At 51.5% G+C, this 17,004-nt stretch overlaps 8 protein-coding genes across 8 annotated transcripts; 4 read left to right on the top strand and 4 right to left on the bottom strand.

Annotated features, from left to right (window-relative positions):
- Positions 1–707: 707 nt before the first annotated feature.
- PV05_10007 (uncharacterized protein) lies at positions 708–3,053 on the bottom strand. Its single transcript, XM_013456398.1, has 2 exons — positions 2,837–3,053; positions 708–2,758 (listed from the first exon to the last, which is right to left on the bottom strand). The coding sequence occupies exons 1-2, from the start codon at positions 3,013–3,015 to the stop codon at positions 1,891–1,893; spliced, it is 1,047 nt and encodes a 348-aa protein (XP_013311852.1). The 5' UTR covers positions 3,016–3,053; the 3' UTR covers positions 708–1,890.
- On the top strand, positions 773–2,813 carry PV05_10008 (uncharacterized protein). Its single transcript, XM_013456399.1, has one exon. The coding sequence runs from the start codon at positions 886–888 to the stop codon at positions 1,855–1,857; it is 972 nt and encodes a 323-aa protein (XP_013311853.1). The 5' UTR covers positions 773–885; the 3' UTR covers positions 1,858–2,813.
- A 250-nt stretch (positions 3,054–3,303) lies between the features above and the next one.
- PV05_10006 (uncharacterized protein) lies at positions 3,304–4,915 on the bottom strand. Its single transcript, XM_013456397.1, has one exon. The coding sequence runs from the start codon at positions 4,844–4,846 to the stop codon at positions 4,343–4,345; it is 504 nt and encodes a 167-aa protein (XP_013311851.1). The 5' UTR covers positions 4,847–4,915; the 3' UTR covers positions 3,304–4,342.
- Positions 4,916–5,256: 341 nt separating this feature from the next.
- PV05_10004 (uncharacterized protein) lies at positions 5,257–7,033 on the top strand. Its single transcript, XM_013456395.1, has 3 exons — positions 5,257–5,444; positions 5,494–5,921; positions 6,061–7,033. The coding sequence occupies exons 1-3, from the start codon at positions 5,305–5,307 to the stop codon at positions 6,075–6,077; spliced, it is 585 nt and encodes a 194-aa protein (XP_013311849.1). The 5' UTR covers positions 5,257–5,304; the 3' UTR covers positions 6,078–7,033.
- Positions 6,012–6,776, bottom strand: PV05_10005 (uncharacterized protein). Its single transcript, XM_013456396.1, has one exon. The coding sequence runs from the start codon at positions 6,490–6,492 to the stop codon at positions 6,160–6,162; it is 333 nt and encodes a 110-aa protein (XP_013311850.1). The 5' UTR covers positions 6,493–6,776; the 3' UTR covers positions 6,012–6,159.
- On the bottom strand, positions 6,908–8,482 carry PV05_10003 (ATP phosphoribosyltransferase). The gene has a single exon (XM_013456394.1). The coding sequence runs from the start codon at positions 8,193–8,195 to the stop codon at positions 7,242–7,244; it is 954 nt and encodes a 317-aa protein (XP_013311848.1). The 5' UTR covers positions 8,196–8,482; the 3' UTR covers positions 6,908–7,241.
- A 141-nt stretch (positions 8,483–8,623) lies between these two features.
- On the top strand, positions 8,624–9,547 carry PV05_10002 (40S ribosomal protein S28). Its single transcript, XM_013456393.1, has 3 exons — positions 8,624–8,787; positions 8,850–8,933; positions 9,008–9,547. The coding sequence occupies exons 1-3, from the start codon at positions 8,727–8,729 to the stop codon at positions 9,067–9,069; spliced, it is 207 nt and encodes a 68-aa protein (XP_013311847.1). The 5' UTR covers positions 8,624–8,726; the 3' UTR covers positions 9,070–9,547.
- A 265-nt stretch (positions 9,548–9,812) lies between these two features.
- PV05_10001 (uncharacterized protein) lies at positions 9,813–16,855 on the top strand. Its single transcript, XM_013456392.1, has 2 exons — positions 9,813–15,097; positions 15,153–16,855. Exons 1-2 carry the CDS (start codon positions 10,092–10,094, stop codon positions 15,748–15,750), a joined length of 5,604 nt encoding a protein of 1,867 aa, XP_013311846.1. The 5' UTR covers positions 9,813–10,091; the 3' UTR covers positions 15,751–16,855.
- Positions 16,856–17,004: the final 149 nt, after the last annotated feature.

Here is a 17,004-nt window from a genome sequence, read left to right as displayed (position 1 = left end):
GAGACTGAGTGAGAGACTGAGTGAGAGACTGAGTGAGAGACTGAGTGAGAGACTGAGTGAGAGACTGAGTGAGAGACTGAGTGAGAGACTGAGTGGTTATATTCTTTGAGTGAGATGTTATCTCCTTTTCTTCTGTAATTCGAAGATCGACACATTTCTATCATGCTTTCTGTCAAACCGACGAGTTCTTTCCCTTTGGATATCGGCGACGAACCAGCTTTTGTCGGTCTCTTGGCCAAACGTACGGCTTCCGATTTTCTCCCCCATCATATTGCCCTTCATACTCACGCTTTGAGGGTTGTGCGTCATTTGAATCTCTGTGGCCAAGCTAAGAAGTAGGAGGTATCATCTCGAATAGAAAAGAAAAGTCAAGTCCATTTTCCAGTGAATATCCCTGTCCGTCCCCTGCAGGGCTCGAATGATGCAGGATAAAATCGGATGTTCGTCGTCACCTACGAGGCCTGAAGTTTACCGAGGACTGACGGTACTATCCAGGCAATTTTGTCCTACAAGACATTATATCCATTTGAGAGACACTTGAGGTCTAAAGGCAATAATAATACAGTACTAGTAGTGAAGAAAAAGTAAGCGCAGAGTACGGGAGTAGATTCTGTGGTGATCAAATTAGCTCCGAGTGCGGTGCCTGCAGTTTCCTTCGGCTAAACTTCGTCTCCGCAGTCGCCTGCAGATCGGTCCTTTTGGACGTGCACGTCTTGAGTTAGTCGCAGCCTGGCACGACCTCTTCGAATATTCGTATCTTCGCAACCCTCTCCCTGTCTCTACGCAAATCATCACAGCATCACCTGTGGCCCAGCCGTGCTCCTCTTTACGGATGTGCACCCACCTCAAGCCATCCTACCCTCTCTCCGCCTCAAAAGCGTTTGTATGGGCTTCCTTAGGACAGCCACCATGGGTACAACGTTCTCTTACTTGCGCATTCCTATCTTCGCCTCATCCGGCCTCGCAGCTCTAGGAAGCAGTCTACTTTACTTCAAACAGAACGACATCATCTATCCTGCAAACCTACCCGCGGGCGCGAGGACCAACGTACCTACGCCCGACCAGTTCAACCTCAAATCAGCAGAGTCCATCAAGTTCCCTACCCCCGACGGCGAAACCCTCCACGCGTACCTCTTGCGACCGCCCACTCCTTCCCTCAAGAAGAATATCACATTGGTCACATTTCACGGCAATGCTGGAAATGTTGGCCATCGCCTGCCCATAGGCAAAGTATTGTCGGAGAGCTTGGGTTGCCACGTATTTATGGTCGAGTATCGAGGATACGGCCTGTCCACCGGATCACCAGACGAGGAAGGCTTAACAATCGACGGGCAGACAGCACTAGACTATGTCCGAAATCATGAAGAGCTGAGAAAGACAAGTATCGTGCTGTACGGGCAAAGCCTGGGTGGTGCGCTTGCAGTCAAGCTTCTGCAGTCAAATGAGCAGGCAGGTGATATCGCCGCCGTCATCCTCGAGAACACCTTTCTGTCAATTCGCAAGCTGATACCCTCGGTCATGCCTCCGGCGAAATATATCGCCTATCTCTGTCACCAGCGCTGGAACTCGGAAGAGAGCCTGGCCAAAGTAACAGACAAGGACATCCCCCTGTTGTTCCTCTCCGGCCTCAAAGATGAGATTGTGCCTCCCACAATGATGAGGACCCTATACGAGGCATGTCCTGCGAAGAAGGTGTGGCAGGAGTTTCCCAATGGAGACCACAACTCGACCGTGGCGGAGCCAGGCTATTTCGACGCGATTTGGGAATTCCTCGTCGAAGACGTTTTGAGAAGTTCACGGAAAGCGGATGTCAAGCGAGGTAATACCGACGTCGACCGGGAAGAGCTTTGGAGCTGAGGCGAACGCTTCATGTAAACAGACGCGGACTCTTCATGAAATCCTTTCAGCTTCATCGACCAGTTCTTCCAAGTTGAACCCCTGGTCACCCTTGCTGAACTTCTCCAGCAATCCCTGACGCTTCTCGCGTCCTACGCCTCCACCATGGCCTTCATGGTCATAAAACTTTTGCAGACACATCAAAAGCCATCTGCCTTCTTCGACGCTAACGCCGCGCCCTTCGACTACAGAGCCATTGAGCAGTACAATGCCGTGAGAATCAGCAAGGTCGAGGTGGTGTGTGATGGTTGTGTGCGGTTGCGCATATGTCCCGTGTACCTTGAAAGCCGCCAGATGTGTAAAGAGGACTGTACTTGTGTGTGTATTTGCAGTCTTGACCTTGGAGCTTGCGGAGGCATCTGCCGGAGGATGGAAGCCCCATTGCAGGAAGTGGATGTCCGCAGCAGAGCGCTCGCCTCCTTCGAATCCCTGCGGTGATTGTTTGACGTCGCCGCTGCCGTCCTCAGCCGTCGGTCGAGGAAGCGGGAGGACGAATTGAGGGTGTTTTCGGGCTGTGCGATAGATGCGGTTGTATGTCTCGAGAGGGACGACAGCGCATAAGGACAAAGGATCATTGGCGTGCCGAAGTCTCCAGATATATTCCACCTCTTTGTTCGGTAGGGTCGAAACCTTATCTAGGTCGAGGTACGATGAAAGTGACCGAATGCCGGGGGTGTTTGATTTGAGAGCAGTGGGTGCTTTTGACTTCGCCGTGGGAGCTGCAGCTTGTGGTGTAGGTTGAGACGGTGGCGGAGGAGGTTGGAAAGGCGACTGGCTCGACGGTGTAGATGACGAACGCTTGTAATTTTTTATCTTGTCGGCGTAGGCCTCTTTCAGTGAGGAGACGGTGTCATGGCCTTCCCTTCAACACGAGTCAGTTCTGCATGGCAAATGTATCCATAGAAAGGGAATCGGAGAGGTAGTAGGTGGGAATCTGTACTGTTTCGCTTTCTGCTCCAGTTTGTCCCTGTACTTTTCTAATATGCGTTCTGAATCACGGTGGGTGGTTACGAAGCGCACATCGTGGACGCGGGCATAGCGGCGCTGCGACTGGGTACGGAGTAGCGAGGTCGAAGGGCCAATTGTCCGCCGGATGACGAGAGAAGTTGATGCGGACATCCTGAAGGTACGGGCAGAGTCATGAAAGGGCGCTGGAGAGAAGATTAAATGTTTGATAGCCACCGCAGGTAGCTCGTGCATTTGGATGGCGAAGCTGCGGTCCTCGTCTGGAGTACTCCGATTGGTTGCTTTCGGGAGGTGGAGTTGAATTACTTAAGTCAGTCCAATTCGCCCGTTTCGCCTCGCCGTACCATAGGTAGTACTTGAGCCGCAGCGATGTCCGTGATGCCCTTGCACGTTACGAAGGCGAGCACTGGAATGCCTGAGAAGCGTCAATGGGAGAACAAGTTGTGTGGGTGCAAGTGTCGAAGGTTGAAAAAGGGTGCATCCTATCCAAGCAGGTTGTATCAAGAGTACTGTCACCAAATGTCCACACGCCCATGGACAACGATGAATATCCTTTAATGTAGCACCATGAATGCAATGCGAAGCGATGTAATGCCCATCCAAACACCTCGCTATGCTCTCAAGAACGACAAGGAAATCCTGACTCCGTCCTGCCAGGTCGAATTTTTTTGACCGATTATTCACCAAATCCTGTGCACGGCAGGCGCCCCCGCCAAAGATCGAGCTCATCCTTATCCGACCAACTAATCCGCCGATTTGGCCTTACAAAACAAGTCCCAGTGTTGTTATGCAACGGGCTTCAAGTTCTAGCAGTTGAGTCTCCAATGGCACCAAGAGGCTGACCGCGCACTTTGATGATAAAACGCTATGCTGTAATTTGGCAGGTGTGGCTGCACTCAAGTAGATGATTGCGTGAGCATTCAACTCTATTTTGACTTGCCCGTCTCGGTGAAGATTGTAACGATAAGAAGAGAGCCGCAGATGGTTCCAGAGGGCCGTATTCAGCTAGCTCAACGCCATTTTTTGGTTTGTGGCTTTTAGCGGGTCGTTGAGCGAGGCAAATCTGGTACGATGAGCCAACGCGAATCGAGTAGATTGCAAAGAAGGCCAAGAGAGGTTGGAGTGGTGTGAAATTCTAGTTGGCGACACATCCTTGGTATGTCCAACAAGAACCTGGCTAATTGAACGTAAAGCCGGTTGATGAAACCGTCATATCTGGAAGAGCAATAACTCCTCGGTGTCGTGGTCAGCATCGAAGAACGGCCAGGTAGGCCTGACTGACTTGGATACGGAGCCTTGCTCAGTCAAAGATATCATGATAGGTCCAGGCTACCTTCGAATGTTGATCTTTCATGGTGGAAGCCATTCATCCTTTGCAGCATGTCCAAAGCATTCCTGAGCCAAGGAATCTTTCATACCCAGGAACAGTCGAGCACACTCATTATCCAGAGCATTGATCTTATTCTTCTTGCTACCGACTCTACCGGCGGTAAGAATCTGGAGCGTCTCGAGGATGACCAGTAGGTAAATATTGCGACGCATCTCGATAATGACCAGCGGGCAAATGTTGACTGGGAGGCCGCTGAGACTGTTTTGCGACTTCGGCGGTGGGAGAAAAGAATAGACTAGGTACGTTGGAGAAGGATCGAGGCAACTTGCTAAGGTCTGCCATGTCATGCCCAGATTGTGCGGCAGGATGTTTCTTGAGGTCTGGAAGAGGCGTGTAGGAGATGTTGCCGCCTGCAGCACCACTTCTAGCATCGCGCTTGAAGGCTCGATTGATCGACCAGGACATCATCACTCTCCATACGAATATCAGGATTCCAACAAACCCCAAAGCTGCACCAACAACGATGAAGACGAAGTTCTCTGGGAGTTGCGAGGACTCCAAGTAAGGCGCTCCGGCCTTTGGAGGTACGGTAGGTGCAGGGTAATTGTAGCCGCCGGGAAGGGTGGGGAGCTTGCTGTTCGTAGCGGCGACCATTATGTATATCGAAAGTAGGGATATGCTTGAGGAAGAGATGCAGAGTATGCAGGCCTGCTGAAGTAAGAGTGGCAGAAGGGAGGACAAAGACCGGATTGAAAGAAGGTCTCAGATTCGCGTGAGTTTGTTAGTGGCCCCTGCGTAATGGCGCCTGGGATGCGGATATTCTGGGAGAGGCGCCGCCCAAACGGGGCTCAACCGGACTTCGTGCAGGCTCTAATTGTGGCTGAAGCAGGCTCTAAAGTTCCAGATCCCAGGCCCTAGTGTGCCCCTGCAACCCCTGGTTCTTCAGAAACTCCCCAGGCTGCTTTTAGTTAGCTCCGGCGTTAACTTTGGCGACTGTTTGATTATACCCGCAGACTCAGATAATTAATTTCTGCGGCGAAACTCCAAAAGTTGACTTGCAGAGACACCAACTTCATTCGAGTTTTCAGTGGCACACCAATCTCTGCGTCAGGATGGGCGTTCACAAGAAGACTCGCAAGTTCGCGCAAGTCAAACGGATCATCGGCCAGCGTGACGCCCGCCTGAAAAAGAATCAAGACACGGGCAAGACCGTAGACGGCAAGAAAAAGGACGATGATGTGATACGAGAAGTGTGGGTTACACTTCAACGGTGCTCGCATACAGATACTGACAGTTGGCAGACCGCAAGTATCATCAGCACTGTTCTTCCAGTACAATACAGCGCTGGTGCCCCCATATCAGGTCCTCGTCGATACCAACTTCCTCTCACACACGGTCCAGAAAAAACTCGAGATGCTTCCGACCATGATGGACTGTCTGTATGCGAAGTGCATGCCTATCATCACAGACTGCGTCATGGCCGAACTCGAGAAGTTGGGCTCGAGGTATCGGATTGCTCTGCGCATTGCTCGAGACGAACGGTGGGAACGCTTGAAGTGCGGACACAAAGGTACCTACGCCGACGATTGCATAGTCGACAGAGTGCAAAGAGACAAGATATACATCGTTGCAACAAACGACAGAGACCTCAAGCGGAGAATCAGAAAAGTACCTGGTGTACCTATCATGAGCGTGGCAAGAGGAAAATATGTCATTGAAAGACTACCAGGTAAGTCAAGTCACGGCGCGCATCGCTATACAGCACTCGTTTTGAATCTCCCAACATTTCGGGGGCTGAATTCTGTGCCATTCTGGAAGTCCCCGCGAGAGACCTGCTGCAATATGTTGCTAACTTCGTTACCTGCCAGATGCCCCAGAAAAGTGATGAAATGACATCTGTTGCAATCAGGGAAGAAAAAGCTCGTACCATCATGACAGCGCCACTAAAGAGCATCGAGTATGAGCCTTCACGCTCTGACCTTCCACACGGTCCAAATGGACTCAATCCCCCAGGCAACAACTGCCAACGACATAGCGCTCAGCAAGCACATCGCAAAGATCACTTTTCGTCGCACTTGGAATGCTTCGTTGATTTCCTGCTTGGCTAGTTTGCGCTGGTGAGAGTGGTAATACGCATTCTTGTGGTTCGATTGGCCAAAGATACCACCCGATGTTTGGCGGTCAATGAAGAACAGTGAGATTAGAAACGAAACGCAGAGTACTGGCACCACTATGAGGCGGCTGAACAGTGACTCTCGGATGAGCTCCTCTGGCACTGTTGTTGCTCCTTTAGCAGGCATCGTAATCAGCTTGTGGTTGGCTTTGTCGGCAAGTGTTTGTCGAGCGTGTCGGAATCAGGCCAGGCTCCCGTCGTTGAGGGCGGCAAGAAGAAGCTCTGCAAACGCACTGTCTGGGCCTTTGAAGCAGTTACAGTGGTGGCAGAGTGCTGTTGAAGCCGAGCATTCGCTTGCTTAGTCACTTGCAAGGTGATGTCAGGGCTCGGATGTTCCGGAGGATTGTTCTTCTTGTGAGTCGAGCACAATTGGCAAATTATTGCATTATTATCCTCCGACCGACACGAATGCATGCCTTGAGACAGTCAAATTGGATGCGATTTACGGCTTGATTCCGAAATCAGAAGATCATATATGTGCAGTTTGGCTTCTGCCTGAGGTACTCGTACGATGGTATGCGGTCTTGAAATTTCTTGCATTGGGGGCCATTGCGGGCCAGCTGTCGTCAACTGTGGCTGGTCGCTTGCTGTTCGTAACAACTATCAATATAGGGTTAGGCTACATTGGCTGAGACTCCAGGCATAGCAACAATTGAGATGATCTTCACTGCTGCGGCCATTTTGTATTCCAGTACGACCTCTCCCACAAACTCTCAAAATGGGTGCTCGTAATAAGCCTTTCCGAGAAAGACGGCTAAGGTAGACAGCCACAGGTCCTGAGCTCCTTTTGTCTATCCCAAATACATGCCGCATCACTGTCATCGCGTTCTAGCCATCTGGATTGCTCGGAGCGTTGAGCCAGAAAATGCAGCATTCTCAACCCGTCCGTGAATTAGCGATATCTAACACGAGAATATCCGTCGCATCCGCCGCCGTCAAAGCATCCATGACCGTCGCGATATCCTTCTTCTCGACCATCGACTGGACAGCAACCCAATCCGATTCCTCCAGCGCAGTTATCGTCGGCGCCCTCTTGCCCGGCGTAATCTTCGTCGCTTCGGTCAGCTTGGACCTAGGGACGTTGTACGTGCACAGGACATATTTCTGCGCCGTGATGACTCCACGTATTCGTGCCGCGATCAGGTTGACCAGTTTCTCGTTCGACACTGATCTGCTCTTGATTAGCACCGCTGTGCTCTCGACCACCGTATCAATCGCCTTCAACCCGGCGGCCCTCATCGTCTCGCCTGATTCGACGAGATCAATGATACCATCTGCCACGCCCAGTGCACAGGCTGCTTCAACGCTTCCACCCACGAATTTGACCTTCGTCTTGAGCTTGGGCACAGGACTTTCCGTGCCGTTGATACTTTCCTTGCGGCTGCCCATACCTTCCAGTCGTGCGAAGTAGTCTTCTGCCAAACCCGTGAAACTCGTTACGATGTTTTTGCCCACAAGATCTTGCACTTTTTGGATCGTGCCCTTTTCAGGGACTTGCACTTGGAGCTTACATCTGCCAAAGCCGAGGTCCATAACCTCTTCGACGCCTGACTGCTCGCCGAGTGGCAAGTGGGTGTCATGTTCGGCAACTTGGTCGCGGCCAGTGATCCCCAGGTCGACTTTGCCTTCGCCGACGAATGTGGGGATGTCGGCGGCTGGGAGAAAAATGAGAGCTAGCGGCAGATTCTTGACAAGGGCAATGTCGAGTCGTGTTTCTCGTCTGAACTGAATATCTGAGCCGGATAAAAGGTCTAGTGTTGCGGCTTGGAGTCGTCCCTTTTTAGGTACTGCGAAGAGTAGCCGGTCGGAGAGGTGGTTGACGAGATCCATCTGATATGATTTTGCTTTCTGAGGTCCAGTTGTCCCAGTTGTCGAGTCCTCGTATAAACTCGAGTTTTGCGCTGCGAAGCGTTTGTTGACGTCTACCCAATACAAATGTCCGGCTAATGGCCAGAGAGATCCTCCGAACGCAATCCACTAAATGCAGACTTGACGAGTGCTTTCAAAGCATAGACCGTTTGCAGTCGTGATATATGATTCGCATCCAAGCAGGACTCTATGAAGAATTTGTGCAACGATTTACTTTGGAGCTGTTAAAGAGCCAGTATCGACCAATGATTGACTCACGGGCCATTGGACGGGGGAGCCCTTCTTCACCAAATCTCGCTGCTCTTTGAAAAAGCAGGGGTCGTGGCTTGGCACTGTGTAATCTTGGCAAAGCTGGATCCCACATCCAGAAATTCCATCGAAGGGATCTTGACCGCAGTTTGCACGACCAACAGTTCTCTCCTTCCAGTCTCGCATCGTCATTAATTTCAAGTCCTCACCGGAGATCCCTTGCATACTTGGAAATCAGTCAAGATGGATGCCGGCAAAGTCCCCGTCAAGCTCGTCAAAGTCACCCGAGTCCTCGGCCGAACTGGTATGCGCAGACGAAGAAAGGAATAATATCATGCACAGTGGCTAATTGTGGTTTCCTACCAGGTTCGCGAGGTGGTGTCACACAGGTCAGAGTCGAATTCATGGACGACACGAGTCGAAGCATCATCCGAAATGTCAAAGGACCAGGTACGAGACACGATTAAGGACTGGCAATTTTGCAAAAGGGAGGGGCATTAACTGACGGACCATTTTGTGAACAGTCAAAGTTGACGACATCCTGTGCCTGCTCGAATCCGAGAGAGAAGCCAGAAGACTGAGATAAACCGTGGGCTCGAGGAGTGGTGATTTTAAAAGTTGGCTCATGAACAAGTCTTGAAGCAAGAACGGCATTTTCGCAGAAGAGAATGAGAGTGCTAAGGACTGCAACTTCTGGAGTTGAATGCGAGTGCATCAGGGCTCGCTATTCCTACGGCAGGCGTCGGTCAGGGTCTTCGAAACGGCCATAGGACTATTTGTCCGCAAGCGAATACATTCGCTGCATCAATCAAGAACATTCAGAACAAGATTCTAGTGGCAATGACATTGCGCAATTGCTGCAGTTCCTGCGCAGGTCTTTTCCCATCTTTCCGGGGGTGTCACCTTCCTCCACGAACGCAAGATACTTATCTTTCGCCTTGCCTGGCCGCAGTCAAGCTCACGGATCCACAGCCGCCTGGAACGCTGCATCTTTCTCTTGATGTATTTGGCTTGTTTTCCAGTTGGAGCTTTTTGGTCTTCTCGGCTCGAATGATTCGGTGGCGAACAGAGTCTGTGCGTGTCACGAAATTGGCTTGTGATATCCGCTGTATCAGCTATCAACGGACGTTCAATAGCACCGTAGTACCAAGTTCTCGTGATATTTGTAGAGAACCCAGGAGGATTGGGCACGTTGCGACCCTCAAGCGTCTCTCAGCCTCGTTGTCTAGATTGTCATATGCGCCACCAATCAGCGCCAGGCTTGGCGTATTCGCCGCTAGATCCCAAGGCTTCACTCGAGGACGTGGCAATGATCCTTAGATGATACTAGAATTGCCGCTTCTAGATGACGAAGTCTATGTTGCCTCTCTCTTGGTGATTGCTATATCTTCGTGGCCGACAGGTGATACTGTGATCATCCACGTTACTCGTTGCACCACTGTCAAGTCCGCATCCCGATCATTTCGGTCTTTGTAATCTGCATTGATGTTATTTGGCGATATTCAAAGCTGTCGACCTTGGAGAGCCTGACGAGCAGAAGTCGACATCATCGGAGCTGGGTTCTTGATCATGCAGCAATCGAAGTGATCAGATATCACAGTTTCAATCATGGCCGACTGGATAACACCCGCCGACCCGGATCGGGAGTACAACTTGATCTCCCAGCTTGAGTTGCGAATCGCTTCGGCATCTACAGATGAGAAGTTCGAGTTGGTACTACAAAAGTTCCTTCCAGCGCTTCTGCTCAAACTTGCAACTTCTGTGCCGAAGAACCGAGAACTAGCTACGAAAGTATGCACTTATGTCTATCAACGGCTGAAAATCAATTCCCAGATTCAATTGCCAGTTGCAGCAGTGGTCAAGACATACTCAGAAGCTAGGATTGCAGGCGTCGTACAATTCGGCCTCTTATTCATGACCTTGGGCCTACCACGATTGAAGCCTGAGCAAGCCACCGAGGCCCTACCCTCGGTCTTGCGATCTGTCATACCGAAGCACAATGAGTATGATAGTGATCAGCGAAAGGCATGGGCTCTTGTGTTCAATTACTTCCTCGACGTCCTCCGGAAATGGAAAGTACCTGAGCGAGGAAGCCCGGATGAACAGGCCTTGAAAGACGATTTTGCTCTCACGCAGGTCCAGACAGACCATCTCGCCTGGAGAATAGGCGATTGGATCCTTCACGATCCTAGGAATCCCTCAAACCCTGGCAGTGCAGACTTTCAAGCGGTATATGACACGAATTACAAACGACGATCCGAAGTTATTCCCCCTCTCGCAAAGTTTCTGTTCACTTCGATCTTCAATGACCAGCAACGCTTTATTCCTACTGTCATCATGTCTGTTGATGCTAACGCCTCTGCGGCCAGCATGAGCGACGTCATGTTCAAACAATGCGACTTCGACCTAGAAGATGAGCAGAACGTTGAAGCGCTCTTTGCCCTCCACGACGGTGCCCCGACAAAGCTGCGGACCAGAATCCTGACGCTTCTGTCCCGAAGCCAAAAATCTACGAAGCGTCCAAAGAAAGTCATGGATCTTGTTCGGCAAGAGCTCGATCCCTTGAGACTCAACAACGGATCAGCGCCCAGCGCCCTCGAGAAATCTAAGCTTCACGCGGCTTTGTTCTCCTACTTGATGTGGGTGGTACGTGTGGGCCCGCAACTCGGCGACATGGGCATTGAAATACAAAATCTGATGAAAGAATACGTGGAATCACAAGGTTGGCCAGTTATGCAAGATCGCTCATCGGCGGCGGAGATCGAGCTCCGTGGCAAAGCCTATGAGAGTATTGGACTGCTGGCTGTCAAGAAGGAAACGCCCAAGGACGAAGAAGCCAACAAGCGCACACTTGACCTCATCACATGGTTGTTTGCGAGCTTGGGTTGCGACACGACTAATGGCATCAGAAGCAGCATCGAAGAGTCCATCGGCCGCATCATGAACACAGTCTCCAGCCTCGACCAATCTTCCCTTATTCGTCTGAAAGACCTTCTTCTTTGGAATGTGCTGGCCGCACCTGGACAGGAGGATCCAACATACTACTTCACGATTGTCAACAGCACGAAGTACCCTGCTGTCAGATTCGCGAACAAGTGTCTGCCTTTCAGTGATGTCGACGCACGACTCATGGACGTCGTGGCTCTGGCCACGTCAGACAGGCGAGAAATCGCAGAGGAAGGTCATCGGGGCCTCGATCCGTACTGGCACGCATCGAATACACGGCTGATCAGCGGGTTGTCCGACGAGGAGCAGCTGGCATTACCTGCTTACCAAGACTTGGTCGAGCGATTCTTCAAGGCACCAGCAGATCAGATGAAATGCTATGACAATCCGTCAGTTCTGGCCGCGGCCGTGACGTTCTGTCGGAATGTCCTTGTCTGCGATGCACTGAAAGATACAGCACACCGGCCTCAGGAGTCGACAGACTGGAAGCGGAGCATTGATGCTCTGGTTAGCAACGATAAACATGCAAGACAGAAGATTCGAGGTCATCTTCAAAATATGGACACGGAGGTCCAAATCCTCTTACTTCAAGCAGCACTAGCTGGAGCATCCAAGAGCTCTGCAGAGTGTTGGGAGATTGCGTTGGAGTTGTTGTCTTTGACCTCGAACCATGTCCTGCCTCAAGTGCGCGAAATAGGTCTGGCTGCCGCATCCAGTGTGGCCTCGAAACCGGGGTTGCAGCTTCGAGCCGCTCGAGTCTTTGGAATCATCGCCTCCGCCACCGACGACGCGGAGCCACTTGCCGCCTCTGAGCTGGAGCAATGTCAGGCATGGAAATCATCAGTGGGCGAACAAGCCAACAGGATTCAAGGACATATCTTACGAGCTTGTTTCTGCTCGACGAGAAAGTCGCTAAGAGAGAAAACGACCGAGTCAAGTTCCAGTCTGCTACACCTCACACGGCTTGTATGTGACATCATTGAATCATCACCAGACAAGTCTCTAAAGGACACCGCATATCGATGCCTGCGTCAACTTGCTCTGTGCAGTCCTTCTTCGAATAAATTGCCAACAGATAATGAACTGCTCAATCCCCTGATAGCTGATGCGAAAAAGGAAAGCGAAATCGCCATCTCCGCTCTCGGACCGCTGCTAGGAATTTTGCATACCAAAGTGTCAACCTCCGATTTTGAAGCATTATTCAATCGCGTTCTTGCACTTCATGAGGTCAAACGTGCAGAGTTCCACTTTGCGCTCGGAGAGTCGCTTGCCGTGGCATGCTCTGGTTTCAGCTCATCGTCAACGATGACGGAATTTGACCTCGATGCAGACCTGCCAAGTTGGGGACCAAATGAAGAGCTGATGGCCATGATCATGGACCGAGTAGTTGAGAACTGCAAGACCACTAAACCAGCCCTGAAAAAGGCAGCGGCGATATGGCTCCTATGTCTGATCCAATATTGTGGCGAAGCGGCGCCGATAAAAACAAAGCTGCGCGAATGCCAAGCTACATTTGCTCGACTTCTCAATGACAGGGACGAGATTGTGCAAGAGACCGGCTCGAGAGGTCTCAGTCTCGTCTACGAACGCGGCGATAAGCAGCTCCGAGACGATCTCGTCCGAGATCTGGTGCAGACGTTTACTGGCAGCAATGCTAAAATGTCCGGCACGGTCAACGATGATACGCAATTGTTTGAGGCAGGCGCCCTGCCGACTGAGAAAGGGGAATCTGTCACGACATACAAGGATATCGTGCGTCTTGCCACAGAAATGGGGGATCCAAGTCTAGTGTACAAGTTTATGAATTTGGCGTCAAACAATGCCATCTGGTCCAGTCGCGCGGCGTTTGGTAGGTTTGGACTCGGCAACATCCTGGCTGAATCAAGTTACCTGGCCGAGAACAAGAAGTTCTATCCAAAGCTGTTTCGGTACCGATTTGACCCGAACCCAAATGTCCAGCGGTCGATGAACGAGATCTGGCGGGCGTTGGTCAAAGATCCTAGCGCTGTCATCAATGATAATTTCAACCTTATCATGGAAGATTTGTTGAAGAGCATCGTGTCTGGCAAAGAATGGCGTTCCAGAGAGGCTAGCTGTGCTGCAATAGCTGACCTCGTGCAAGGTCGAGAAATCGAAAGACTTGAAAAGTACCTTGACGACATCTGGAAGGTGGCGTTCAAAGTTCTGGACGATGTCAAGGAAACTGTTCGCCTAGCTGCGATGAAGTTATGCAAAACGCTCACGAGTATGTTGATCCGCAATCTTGAAGTGGGAGATGGAAACACCAAGCGCTCCGCGACGATGCTCGATCACGCCATGCCTTTCCTGATACAGCAGATGGATGGCGGAGCAGGACAAGATGTTCAGCAGTATGCCATCGTGACACTATTGGAGATTGTCAAGAAGTGTCCGCCCAAGGCTCTGCGTTCGTATGCACCGCAAATTTTGGAGACACTTGTGGTCTCGCTCAGCTCCCTCGAGCACGAAAGTATCAATTATTTGCATCTGAACGCGGACAAGTATGGCTTGACAACGGAAAAGCTTGACAAGATGAGAGTGTCGAGCATCAACGCCTCGCCCGTCACAGAAGCAATCGAGCGGTGTCTAGAGAGTATCACAATGCGGGTGGAAGCTCCCGAGCCGGCGCCAGACGCCATGGAGGGAGTAGTGTCGATGTCAAAAGCAAGCGCGAGCCCGTCACCAATGGACGACGCCATGCAAAGACTTGTTAATGCTTACCGAGCAGCAATAGGGCTGCCATCCAAAGTCGGCCTCAGCAGAGTAATGATCACTCTCGTTGTCCGCCACCCGACTGCGTTTCGGCCATATGCAGACAAGTTCATCCAACTGACGCGAAAGCACATTCTTGATCGAAACGCCACTATCAGTGTGGCGTTCAGCACCTCCCTGGGATACCTCATGAGGTTGGCCTCGGAAAAGGAGATTCATGCCACCAGCGAGTACGCTCAGAAGCTGTACTTCGAGTCACAGGAACTAGTGCACCGGTCTGTGGCGGGCGAGATCATTCAAGCGATCTCTAAAGCAGCCAACGATGTCTTCATGAATTCAGCTACGCTCTTCCTTCCCTTTGCCTTTATTGGCCGTCAAGACACCGACAAAGAGGTGAGAGAACGATTTGATATTCCGTGGAAAGAGAACATTGGCGGCGCCCGTTCGATCAACCTGTATTTGATCGAGATAGTGAGCCTGATTTCAGCACACATCAAGTCTCCACTCTGGCCTATCAAACATGCATGCTGCTTCGCTGTTGCCTCTGTGGTGTCTTCGATGGAATCCATTGAGAAGTACTCCCACCAAACTGCTGAGCTTGTTTGGGGGTTGGTCCAGGACGCACTAGACGGTAAGACCTGGGCAGGAAAAGAAAAAATCATCGAGGTGTACCCGAAGTTCGTACAGCAAGCGCAGTCACTGTGGAATGACGGCAAAGTGAGCCAGCAAATGAAGAAGATTGCAATTCGCGAAGCCAAACGCACCAATATCGCGTACCGACCGTATGCCATTGAGTCGCTGGGGGACTTTGCCTTCGTTCGAAAGGATTTGGATTTAGCCGTCGAGATGGTGCCATATCTGGCGGACACCCTGAACGAGCTAACGGACGAGGATGCGATGGACGTTGACGAAACTAGCGGCAAGACCTTCGAAAACAGGTAAGACTCCCGCTGCCCATGTGTGAGTCGTACTGTACCTCTAACGAATGAGCAGAACGGTCGCTGAAGCCAGCGCAAGCGCCATTGTTTCGTGCCTGTTCAAGATCCTCGCATCGCAGCCCAATGTCGAGGTTCTGGACCATGCTACCGAAATCATACACAAAGCTCAAGCCATGCGATCAAGCATCGTCGATTTGGCGATGTACGAAAAAGCAAAATTTTTCGTTGTGAAATGGCCGAGCCAGCAAAAGATTGATGGTGTTGACATTGAAATGAAAGGCTTTCAGAAGGAGAAGGAAAATGAAAATGCCTCAGCCACACTAGCCTCAAATTGCGCACCAGCCTCAGCAGGGAATGAAAATGATCCGGAAGTGGCCGCCAATCAGGTTGGTGAGGTTGCGTCCAGGGGTGCTTATGAGCGATTTGAGGCGCTGATCTTAACGGTGCTCTCCGCCGATGATGGTCGCCAAGTCTCCGAGACGGAAAATCTGCGCAAAGAACGTGTGGCTTTGGCCCTTGCCTTAGCTGGAAGAGGCAGCCGGCTATCTGCACCGTTAGCGGCGATCCTGGACGCTTGGTCTCAGACAGAACGGTCCAGGCCTTTACGTGAAGACATCGAGCGTGCTCGGCTGTTGACTCAGGGACGTGTCTAACTCCGCACGCAAGCTAGGGAATGGAGGAATTTTCCCTCAAACGAGCGGTGAGGAATGTATCTGTCTGTGCAGGTTTTACGAGTAGATGGTGCTCGCGAGACAGTGGGCACCTGGACAGACCTCGCCACGCTGGCCGTGACTTGCCGTGCTTGCTTAGAACGAGAGGTGCAGGTTGACAGCTGTAGGGCTGCAGCAAGTGGTGCACCGATTGACGCTTTAAGTCCTGGCAACGATAATTTCCCGAAGTCTAGAGACTCCCAGTTCAACGGACACTCTTCCTGTTGGTGCGGTGTGCAGCGGTGTGTCACTGACGATCATTGAAACGGACACTGACGGATTGGATGTGGTCATTTAGCCTGCGCTATCCGGCAGGACTTTCAGGCGGCATTGAGACAGTCAGACCATGGCCACTTATTTGTGGAGGATGTTCTTATCCGGTATGGAGTGACCCTGCAGGGTCTGCGCAACATCGAGGGCCTCGTGTTTTTGATGAATCCCCACAAAAGCCAATCTCGAACCTCGAAATGCATGAAGTTTTCAGCTCGGCTAGGGTAGGGTCGCCAGGCTCGATGAGTTTCAATCGCCGCTGTTCAAAAGGAGACTTGAAGTGACCACGCGTGAGAGCGCACGACAAAGCCTTTGCGCGGTTCCACTCTTCCGCCCGGCCCAGGGATGTAGGAGCAGAGACAACGCTGGATAAGGAGACCGTTCTCGGATCTCGAAAACGTGGCTTTCTGCTGTGGGGTTGTGCATGACGATCTGGGAGCAGGAAGGTTCCGACGGCAGGCATCTGAAGGAGCAAAGAATAATACTATGTAATAGGGGACTACTGACCAAGAGCCAACGCTGGTCGAGGAGACCAGGGTGAAAGGCGCAGGGATGGTGGCATGAAAGGATGGTGTGTGCGGAACAGAGACGCAGAGACAACTGAGAGAGTCTGAGACTAGGCAAATGAAGTGGCCAAATAGTGGAGTTCGGCTGTTTCCTCGGCCAAACAGATTTTCCGTTCCCGAAGGCCCTTTTCGAGGCCGGACCTTTCAGCGTCCCCGTTGTTCTTCTTCTACCATACCAAACCCTCCCTGGTAGATACTAAGGAGAATTCATGCCCTGGGTCTAGCTGTTCGCCGTATCCGAACGAGACTGCATCATTTTAGTCCACGCTTGGACTCTCAAGACGCATTGGATGGACCCCCCAGGTGGCACTCCAATGGCCGTGGTGGGCAAGGCCGTTGGCGCTCACCATGACATCTGACT

Source organism: Exophiala xenobiotica (assembly GCF_000835505.1).
Source record: "Exophiala xenobiotica strain CBS 118157 unplaced genomic scaffold supercont1.6, whole genome shotgun sequence".
NCBI classification, from domain to species: domain Eukaryota; kingdom Fungi; phylum Ascomycota; class Eurotiomycetes; order Chaetothyriales; family Herpotrichiellaceae; genus Exophiala; species Exophiala xenobiotica.
The sequence above is the reverse complement of the archived record's forward strand: the minus strand, read 5'-3'. Positions and strand labels throughout refer to the sequence as shown.

Excerpts from the sequence above, each read along its gene's own strand:
- PV05_10008 (XM_013456399.1), top strand. The coding sequence starts at position 886 with ATGGGCTTCCTTAGGACAGCCACCATGGGTACAACGTTCTCTTACTTG.
- PV05_10007 (XM_013456398.1), bottom strand. The coding sequence starts at position 3,015 with ATGTCCGCATCAACTTCTCTCGTCATCCGGCGGACAATTGGCCCTTCG. Across the intron at positions 2,759-2,836 it reads CTGGAGCAGAAAGCGAAACA|GGAAGGCCATGACACCGTCT; the intron begins GTACAGATTCCC and ends CTCGTGTTGAAG.
- PV05_10006 (XM_013456397.1), bottom strand. The coding sequence starts at position 4,846 with ATGGTCGCCGCTACGAACAGCAAGCTCCCCACCCTTCCCGGCGGCTAC.
- PV05_10004 (XM_013456395.1), top strand. The coding sequence starts at position 5,305 with ATGGGCGTTCACAAGAAGACTCGCAAGTTCGCGCAAGTCAAACGGATC. Across the intron at positions 5,445-5,493 it reads GATGATGTGATACGAGAAGT|ACCGCAAGTATCATCAGCAC; the intron begins GTGGGTTACACT and ends GACAGTTGGCAG.
- PV05_10005 (XM_013456396.1), bottom strand. The coding sequence starts at position 6,492 with ATGCCTGCTAAAGGAGCAACAACAGTGCCAGAGGAGCTCATCCGAGAG.
- PV05_10003 (XM_013456394.1), bottom strand. The coding sequence starts at position 8,195 with ATGGATCTCGTCAACCACCTCTCCGACCGGCTACTCTTCGCAGTACCT.
- PV05_10002 (XM_013456393.1), top strand. The coding sequence starts at position 8,727 with ATGGATGCCGGCAAAGTCCCCGTCAAGCTCGTCAAAGTCACCCGAGTC. Across the intron at positions 8,788-8,849 it reads CCGAGTCCTCGGCCGAACTG|GTTCGCGAGGTGGTGTCACA; the intron begins GTATGCGCAGAC and ends GTTTCCTACCAG. Across the intron at positions 8,934-9,007 it reads CCGAAATGTCAAAGGACCAG|TCAAAGTTGACGACATCCTG; the intron begins GTACGAGACACG and ends TTTTGTGAACAG.
- PV05_10001 (XM_013456392.1), top strand. The coding sequence starts at position 10,092 with ATGGCCGACTGGATAACACCCGCCGACCCGGATCGGGAGTACAACTTG. Across the intron at positions 15,098-15,152 it reads GGCAAGACCTTCGAAAACAG|AACGGTCGCTGAAGCCAGCG; the intron begins GTAAGACTCCCG and ends ACGAATGAGCAG.